At 37.9% G+C, this 9,809-nt stretch overlaps 1 protein-coding gene across 3 annotated transcripts in view; it reads right to left on the bottom strand.

The window, feature by feature from the left end:
* Nucleotides 1-9,809, bottom strand: part of LOC104684213 (neuroendocrine protein 7B2) — a 45,151-nt gene that overhangs the window by 5,629 nt on the left and 29,713 nt on the right. For all 3 annotated transcript variants that reach the window (XM_039551975.1, XM_019283411.2, XM_010391460.3), the window contains 3 exons: nt 8,873-9,022; nt 5,807-5,919; nt 1,011-1,064 (listed from right to left, as the gene is read on the bottom strand). In XM_039551975.1, coding sequence (XP_039407909.1) covers nt 1,011-1,064; nt 5,807-5,919; nt 8,873-9,022 — 317 coding nt within the window. The remainder of the gene's footprint in view (nt 1-1,010; nt 1,065-5,806; nt 5,920-8,872; nt 9,023-9,809) is intronic.

Below are 9,809 nucleotides of genomic sequence, written 5' to 3'. Positions count from 1 at the left end.
TTTCCAGAGTAAATTCTACTTACTTAAAAATTAAAGTCAGGTGCCTGCCCTTTTTTCCTTTTCAACTAACAAACTCAAAAATCAAATGTAAGCACGAGGCAGATGCTAAGCTTAGGTCAGATCATTAGCTTATGGTCGAAGCATCAACTGCCAATGATGTCTGAATCAGGAATAAATCAACTCATCTTCTCCCTTTCTAGCAAAGACTTAAATTTTGAGAGTTAAATAAATAAATCATCTTCACTTATACATGTTATTTTAAATTATACTTACTTCATCTACAATATAAATGGTGCTGCATATTTTGAGAAGCTACTTTCTGGCAGAGAGCTAGACTTTTCCTTTTTGTAAAAATAATATACCAGCAGCAAAACTAAAGATGTAGACCCTGCCACAGTGAAAGTGATTTTTTTTTTTCATACAAGAAAGGCTGACACTACCAAAAAAGAGAGATTAGTGAGGCAGACTGTGCAGAAACTCTCTGTGTGGACTGCCTTCCTTGTTACAGGAGCAGAACAATGAGAACGCATCCATCTTTGTCTTTCAAGCAAGTGGGGCACAGAGATTGGAGTTTCATCCGAGGTAGATCAGCTAAAGAACCACCTCTAGTGTTATTTACACCCAAAACCATATTCACATGCATAATAGTGGTAATTAAATTTACTAATATTTTTAGTAGGAAATTTCAAATGCTGTTCTAGAGATACTTACATAATTTTAAATGGTTTTAAGCAAATAGGATCAATTTTAAAACACAGATAATATGAAGTTTTATAGTGTTCTACACTTAAGGGCATCTTCTGAAAGTAAGAGGCTATTTAGAGAAATAAATCTTGTACCCAGTGTTCAGTCCTGAAGCTGGCTATAGTAGTTTATCACAGAGAGTCCCTGACTTAACACATAATCTAAAGTATAATATGAATGCATTAGACTAACTCTTCAGGAATATAATTTTAATTTTTATTAGGTCTCTAGATTATATAGGGGCTATAAAATATTCTGATAGTTACCCTCTTTCTTCTTTTTGGACCACCATTGATTTTCTCAAAGAGTAAACTCTTGCTCTGTAAGGGAAACAAAACCAACACAGCCATCAAATCCATTACACTCTTCTTTTAAAATACTGCTTTTGCTGTTAAATATTAGCAAGTCTAGAGGAGTGTGTAGTATTACAGGAGAAATAAACCACAAATAGGTATTTGTATATTCCTGCTAACATTTGCAGTTCTTCAGGAGCAGTCACAGCCTTATCAATAATTTAAAAGCCAGTAATTTTCCACTAAGTTATCCCCCCTGTTTAGGCAGGAAGTGTTTCAAGTATGTGCTGATACAGTCTGGATGTTCCCGTCATGTGATACATGGTATAAATACATATATATATAGATAGATTTTTTTTTTTTTTTTTTTTTTTTTTTTTTTTTTAAGAAAAGGCAGAAGGAAAAAGAAAAACAAGAATGTGAGGGATAGGTAGCAGGAGTCCTGCCTCTGGTATATCTTTCTATATGTTTGAGGTGACACAAGAATAGGAGCAAAAAATATTTGCTTTACAAGGGATTTTCTAATTTCTTTTAAATACAGAAATAGGCGTCATTCCTACTGTTTTGTTGTCTTTGCTTATTCCCTTCCAGATATCAACACTTCCCAGTGCAAAGTTCTGCTGAAAGGAGTTCAGCGCCAACTCTTCCTTTGTTTAAGTAGTGCCCTCTATAAAGTTTCTAAAAACCATTTGGTCTATAACATTTTTAATGGCAGACCTTTTAAAAACTGCCAGAAACATCTTGGCAGAAGAGAAAGTTATGATGAGAAAAGAAAAAAGAAAAAAAAACCAACACCAAAAACCCCCTCTGACCATAGTTTACATAAGTGCATCCACATATTGTTGTATTTCTTATAAGTAGTGAATTCTAATAAAGTCTGGAATAACACACACATGTTCAACACATTTTGTTTCAATTCTGTGTTATGAAGAAAACCAAAACCAAACCCTAACCTGAAAATGGAAGGAGAGAAGAATTACATGTATAAAAGCAGAAGACTATATAAACAAGGCCATTAATTCTGCTATAAACAACTGACCGAACATTGATTATATAAATAGAAAGTGTAATTCTAGCACGAGACAAATTCACCAAACACTTCTAACTTTCTCTGCAGCCTTGATATGAGAAAAAACAAACATTTTCAAGTGTTACAATGAAATCTGCCAAAATTGTATGTTTTGTACTTCTTGTGTTCATTAAACTTCAAATTCACAAGGCCTATCTCTTGTCCAACCTCAGTTATTTTGTCTGAGTTGTTCCAAAAGGGAACAGAGATGAAGCTGGCCAAGGGGGACATTCTTGGCTAATCATTTATGCGAGCTCACTTCAGGAAAACCTAAATGTAACATTTTAAAGAAACTCAAGGATGCTTGAATTATTCTCCTTGGGAAACAAAGCACCACCAAAGCCTCTCTTTGTAAAAACTATTCGACCTTACACTTTCATGAGAGGAAAAGGAGTGCTTCTGAAATAAAAAGAACTCCATGGACTACTGGAGCTACTATTTCTGTCATTCTGAAAAATTCCTTACAATTGAACTGTTCCTGCTCAAAGAAATTATATTTTGTTTAGTCTGCTTGGGAATGTTTTAAGACCCTAAGTACTACTGTAGCATTATGTGGAGTACAAAGCAAGTATGGTTATGGAGCATGAGCTAAGAACATATTTGTATGATAATAGCAATCCTGAAAATTTGTTCCACTGCGTAACAACCTGACCTCATCAGCCACCAAAATTTGCCCATGAAGTGTTCATCCTTCACTGAGAGGTTGTTAGGAATGAAGGCACAGAGTTTCTTCAGTTAAAGATACACCTCTTGTAGAGACATGCTGCATGTGATTTGCTACTTTTCCCTCACTCCTGGAGCTTCCTTTGCATCCCCTTGGCTACTTGGATTAGAGGACTGCAGGTTGGGATTTGGGTGGAAAAATATTGGAACTTAAAATGCTTACAACCAAGAAAATATATAAGTGGTTTTTAGATTTGGTTGTAAATTGTAAATTATCTTTGTGCGAGTCTTTCTGGATGCCAACAACACTTCTTCAAACCATCTAAAGGGCCAATTTACAAGATGCAAGAAAGGCACACTCAGAAAGTATCTGTGTCCTGTAAGGAAAAGTTTGAACTGGGGAAAAAACCCTGAAATCTTAGAAACTGTAGTTGTACATATGGATAGAAAACTCCAAAAGTCACTCGTCCTGCTATTTCCACTGTCCTCTCTATGTTTTCCACATATGAGGAGAAGGGAGGAGAGTATAAGCCGTGGGTCTCACTCTGTAAACAGAGTCTGTTACTGAGACTTACCACAGGTCAGCATATTGATATATGGGGGAGTTTTCCCAAAGACAGAAAAATTCTTCCTCTTACTTCCCACTCCTAACCCAGTATATATTTATTATGATTTAGATATTTGTATCTGCAGACATATTAGCAGTATTTACACATAATATTTAGCATCTACATACCCGTACACTTTGCTGCATGAGACAGCTTCTAGACTTGCTTGACCCTTATAAAATGTGTCTGTTGTTCACAGGATACTGCAGAGGTCCCACAGCTTTGCAAGCATGACTGTCACCAAAACAAGCCAACCAACCTGTTTCTGTCCCATTAGGACAAGCTGGTCCTTTTTTTCTGACCTGCTTATATAATTTGGGTTTTTCTGTGGTTACACTAAGGAGTACATGTTGGTTCTTGGAAAGGACAAGTCACTGGGAACTGCAACACTTCCTCAACCACACAGTGGTAGGAAAAGGCTGGGGAGAAGCTCCCCCATGAGCTGGGAGCACATGCCAACTTCCACAGGTCCAGGACATGCCAGCTGCAAGGGCTGCAGCTGGTGGTGACAGCCTAGTGCCCACACAGCTGACAGGAGCTGGTGGAAACACAGTCTGTAAGCACACAGCTGTCACAGCCCCTGGGCATCTGGTCCTGGGCTCTTCGACAGGGGAAGCAGGAACAAACTGCTGTGGACAGTGGGAATTTTAGGGGCTGGGGGCAGTGGGAGGATGAGGATGCACACAGTTACCTGCTGGGCAGCCCACAGCCAGCTGTGGTCATTTACAACTTAATGCAGACAACAGTGAGTGCCCTAAAAGGTCTGATCTACTTTAGCTCTCCTTTATAAGGTCTCAAACAGCTGATTTTTAGAGCACTTACCTTATTTTTCCAAATAATTAAAAATAACAAAGCCAGCCACAAAAAGATACCACTGTATTTATATTTTTACCATGTAGTAGCATGTAATTAGGAGATGGTTGGGGCTGTTCTCCTGGATCTCGGCAGAACATTTGCTCATGCAAACGACCAGCTGTTTCATATCTAATTAAAAAGATCTGGGGTTGGCTAAGCTGCAGCTAGATAGGATTGCTGTTTACTACCTAAGATTGTTTTAATCCATACATGAGCAGCTTTTTTCCCTGAATTAGTAGTGATGGATGGAGATACAAAAAAAGTCCAGGATTCACTAATGATTCAGTATCATTTATTAAATATATACGTTGCTGATGACAACACAGTATGTATGCTTGATTCTGAAATATTGCTATAGGCCAAAGATTTACAGAAGTGCTTTTGTAGTCTTCAGAATGGTATTATGAAAATAAAGTACTTATGAATAATAAGAAAACTAACAGCCTTATCTGGCATAAATAAGAAAGTTCACCATCTGGTGTTTTTTAAATGAAAACCTTTGATGGTAATTACTTAGAGTGCAACAAGTTTCCAAAATTTGGATTTTTGGCATGATTCTCTCCAGAAATTTAGCACTCACATAAGTAATTAAGACTATAAATCTTAAACTGGTTTGATGATGAAGATGAATCATTGTCTCAAAATTACAGCAGGAGAAGAGACTGCCAAACATGTCCATTTATCGATATATGCTTACAGAACACTGGTTTAGTGCAATCTTAAGTGAAGTGTTATAACAATGTAAAATGAGATTTCATTATTTGCTCTACAAGCATAAATTATGATCACTGTTACTGTTTTCCTGGCGCCTGAAAATGGATTTGGGATTGGACATTTTAACTGATGTAATCCAAGATTAAGTGGCAGAGCTTTCGTTGGAGCCTCTAGCTTGCAGAAACAGTCTAGCTGCAGTTATTAAAGTCCTTGTATGCTCAGAGCAAGATTTTTGCCCTTAGTGTAGCTCACTGTGTTTATTATATGTGATGTGTCAGATAGGTTTCCAATATAATACAGTGCATAACCTGACTAGAGGAAGAAGCAGCATCAAGTCCTCCAAAATCCTTAAGGCAGAAAGGATTCCTTAAAGCAAGTTGTCTGACCGTTGATTTTTTTTAAGATGTTTTAAGCTGCTGCACTCCATCTATTTGTGTTTTCTTTCTATTTTTTATCTAAGTAGCTGAACAATGAATAGTCACTGAACCTGGATATTCTTTGAGATTAGGGCCATTTTATGTTTAGAAATCTTGTCCTAAGATCTGCACTAATTTTGGCTACATGTTCACTCTAGTTTGAAATGTGGTTTTTTGCTTTTATTAAGCACATACATAGCTATCATGCTTTGGGACAGGTAATAGAACAAGGATTTCTACTTTCGGTTTTCCTGGGCTGTTCGTCAAGCACAAGCACTATTTCTATTTTTCGGGGCAAGTTCACCTTTTTTGAGAAATTTTCCTTAGAGTGGTAATTTTTCCAGCATTAAGGACAATATTGTCCTCATGGTTTCATAGCATCCCACACAGCAGACAATACCCAGTTCCACATGCAACAAAAATAAGCAAGAAGCACGTACTCACCCACTTGCCCATGTTGGGATAGTCATGCTCTGGATCAAAAAGGTGTTGGTGCAGTTGGTATTCCCTGCTGAACTCTGCTGTGTCCGGGGTATTTTCTAGACACCCATCATCAACTGCAAAGGAAAGCACTGAGTGCTTAGTAGCTTTGAAACACACAATATGTGCCACATTAGTCAGCAAACTTCTTCAATGCAATCATGCAATTAAAAAAAAAAACCAAACAACTGGATGACTAGAAAATACCAGGTTTTTTTTTCTTTGGAAATGAGTTTGTCAGAATGTATTTATTAAAACAAACAAACAAACAAACCCTCACAACTTAATGAAACTTCAAAACCGAAGAAATTTCTTTTCCAAGCTGTTCCTCTCCTTCATGTTTTGTTTTAATTATTGCACTTGATTTTTCCTAGAACTGCATCCTGTTCTGATTCAAAAGGGATATTCTTTTCTTTTTTAAACACTCACAGGTAGTTTTAAAAATTGGCAAGGCAGTCCTTTTGAAGGTCATGGTAAAACAGTGCTGTGAGCAAAGACAGAATTTCTTTCACTGTGTAGCTCTTCCTGGAGCTCCATTTCTGGTTTGCTACTTTGTTCAAATTGGCTGAAAATCATTTCTGCATCATAAGATCTCATAAAAATACTATGTAGCAGAAGTTTTATGATGAAGACATTTCTGTAGATTGTAACTAATCTGATTGGTCCAGAAACCTCCTTTGACCACAATGGATGGTTTTGTAGACAGTGTCACATCAAGATAATATCCTTTTAAAAATCAACTTTTTTTTTTTCTTTTTTTTTTTTACCAAAATAAGTCATCTTTAGCTCAAACAAAGTTTCAGCAACTTGAGCCAGAGTAGCTTTTTGGATGGAGTCTGCTCCTGGAGCTTTCACTGCTTTGCCAGCATGTGGAGCTTGCAGTCCAAGTTCCTCTTAAACATACCCAAGGAGATCCTACCAGCCAGGGCATGACACTGGGCATTCAAACAGCTACATCTGCCAGAACACAGGCACTCCAGAGCACACACCTGTGGACTTTGCCTTCTGTCCTTGTGTGTCATCATGTAAAAAAATTTGCAGATGGATTATCTTTTTCCCTTAGATGTGGGAAACAGTAAAGACTTGACTTAAAATTGAGTTGATTCAATGACCTGAGGAGGTTATTCTGAGTCCAACAGATCCAGCTTTCTCTCCTTTCTCCTTGGGATGGGGAAAAAATAAAATTGCCAATAGAAAATAGGGGAAAACTCTTCATACTGGCTAAGTAACTCAGAAACTATTAAAACACTTAGAAATCATTTCAGTCTCAGCAGGAACAAGGTTTTATCAAGAGAGAAACAAGTGACAACAGAAGTGTGGTAGACCTCAGAGCATTTGTGCCTCTTGGTAGAAAACACAAAGGGCAGCTGGACATATGGGTGTCCTCTATGACTGCTAATCCTGAAGTCTTCAGCTCAAGTGCTCCAGGCTTATGTATTCCTACTGTGGAATGTGCATATGTAGACAGTGACTGGAAAAATTGTTTTCCATTAAGCAAATCCACAGACCTGATTGAGGAAGGCCTCTGGTAATTTGTATGCATAATACAGTCACCACTTGAATTTCCATTTAAGGCTCTGAAAAACATTTTGCTCTAATCCTAGTAGATACTATCTTCACTCACAGCATACCTATGACAGAGCCATTTATCTGAGCAGGCTGCACTTCCCTACGAATTCCCTCTTGTTCAGATCTGACTGTATTAGCTTAGCTAACAACTTTTATTTCACCTAAGAAAGAAAAATTGAAGGGATTTTCAAAGGCATTTCCCTGGAAGCCATGTTTTTAATTGATTTATCTAATCATGAACAGAAGTCTAATGGGCAAGCACAGAAGATAGAAGGTCCGTGTGTTTGCTTGTGTGTGTGAGAAAATCTAAACCCATATTTGCAACTTGTCAGACAACAGCTATAGTGAACAAATTGGAAGATGAGGCATTATTTCACAAGAGATGCAGGCATCATCACCAAACGGGCTGTAATAGAAAACAGTAAGAGAGGACTATTTGAGATTTTGTCAAATTTTTGAACGAAATGCAAAAACACTTCACAAAACTTTTCATAACAAATATTATTTTTTGATGAATTCTAAGCTAGTTAGAACATTTTTAAATAAGAATACGGACAACTGTTCCGCATTATCCAAATAACATAAAAGAAGACTAAACAGAAAACATTTTGAAAGGATCTCTTAGCTCACAAATAAAAAATGAGAGAAAAATAGAGTGCTCATTCCCAGTTCCAGTTCCCAAGGCAGCCAATGGGTGTTTTACTACTGCTTTCAGTACTGGAAGTCATTCCTTGGCTCAAATAACAGGAAAAAGATCCATTCTCTCAGGTTATGTGTATATCATGCACATGCAGGGCAGCTTTAGTGACCCCTCAGCACAGCCCCCACAGGGCTCACTACCTGCACATTTGCAGGCTGAGGGACACCTGACACCAGACCTGGGCCCTGGTCTGGCTCTCTGAGGCTGCACTGCCCCTCTGCCAGAGTGAGCTTGCATGTAATGCCTTGGGGTACATCCATGTAGTTCTCCACTTCTTGGCATAGGTGCACCCTCAGTGAGCTATAAAGACACATGGATTGGAGCCAAGGTATCTTAAATATTGACTCATGGTCTGAGTTGGAGATCAGGGCAGACAGTTTCATTCCTCTTGGCACAATGAAAGTCTCTAAAATAAGGGTGAATCTCATCTGTACAGAATAACTTTTTTCAGGGGTCAGCTTAAAAATGAACTCCCTCGGGAACAAGATGCTTTCATAAATATCACTATCTGCTAATCTGAGGTCAAGATGATTTCTTCCACGTGACCTTTTCTGGCAGTTATATAGCAATACAGAAGATGCACATATTAAGAAAAAAACCCAAACCCTCATCTGAAACACTAAAACACCCAATTTCTCAACAGTTCTTCTCCTGGAGTAGAGAATGAAAAAAACCCCCATTGCTGATCAAGGGTTGTACAGTGCTGAAAGACTGGAAGATGTACAATGAAGACAGAGGTACAAAGGCTACAGCTGAATTACCTGTTTTTCCAATAGGGCAGGGATTTGGAGGGTCAGGATATCCTTGATCTTCACTGAAATCCTTTGGTACGTTATCTCCTGTCAGCTCAGCCACAATGTTTGGGATATTGCCATAAGGACCCAAGTGCTGGAGACCCTCGTGTGCACCACCTAGCAAAGACAATTTATGCACAGTCTTTTTACAAGGTTAAAAGTGTAAGTACTTTAGCTGGTGCAAGTACTCTAGACTTCAATTTAAAATATAGTATCTATATATATATATAATTGTTTTAGAGACAAATCCAAGTTTAGATTTCAAGCATCTCTTTTAGAAACATAACCATGTGACCTAAATCCAGTAACTTTTAATAGATAATTAAAAATGAAACCAGGAAACAAAATCGACCACATATTACTAATCTTAGGGCTGTTTTTTAACTTGACTATGAAAGTTTTAGGCAAGAAAATGCAAAGAAAAAGAAACATGAGACAGTAATGAGACCTGATACATTTAAAGCACAATCATCTTCACTGATACTGTTCATTGTAGCAACTAACAATAGAAGATATGGCAAGACAGCATCGTGGCAGGAAGACAAAGTTAATGACACTGTGGAAAGAAATACTACCTGCACAGCCTAGAAATATATTAACAAATTAAGTCCCAAGGGGTATTAAGGTCCTTGGGAACCCAGGGTATTCTAGCAAATTCGGTTGTGTACACCTAGAAAAAATATTTTTAAATCACACCAATTCTTAAATGTAGATTTGCATTTCCTGCTGTAATGATGAAAAGTGGTGAAGAGTCCCTGTTGTTGATGGGGATTCTTGTTCACATACACCTCCACAGTAGTCAACGTGTTACAAAACATCCCAGTCAGTGACTTCTACACCTTTACATACAAGATTACCTTTTCCCTGTGGGACCCAGAGCACCATCACTGCAGGGTCACAGCAG

Source organism: Corvus cornix, chromosome 5, assembly GCF_000738735.6.
Source record: "Corvus cornix cornix isolate S_Up_H32 chromosome 5, ASM73873v5, whole genome shotgun sequence".
Classification (NCBI taxonomy): domain Eukaryota; kingdom Metazoa; phylum Chordata; class Aves; order Passeriformes; family Corvidae; genus Corvus; species Corvus cornix.
Note: the sequence above shows the minus strand (reverse complement) of the source record. Positions and strands in the feature narration are given on the sequence as shown.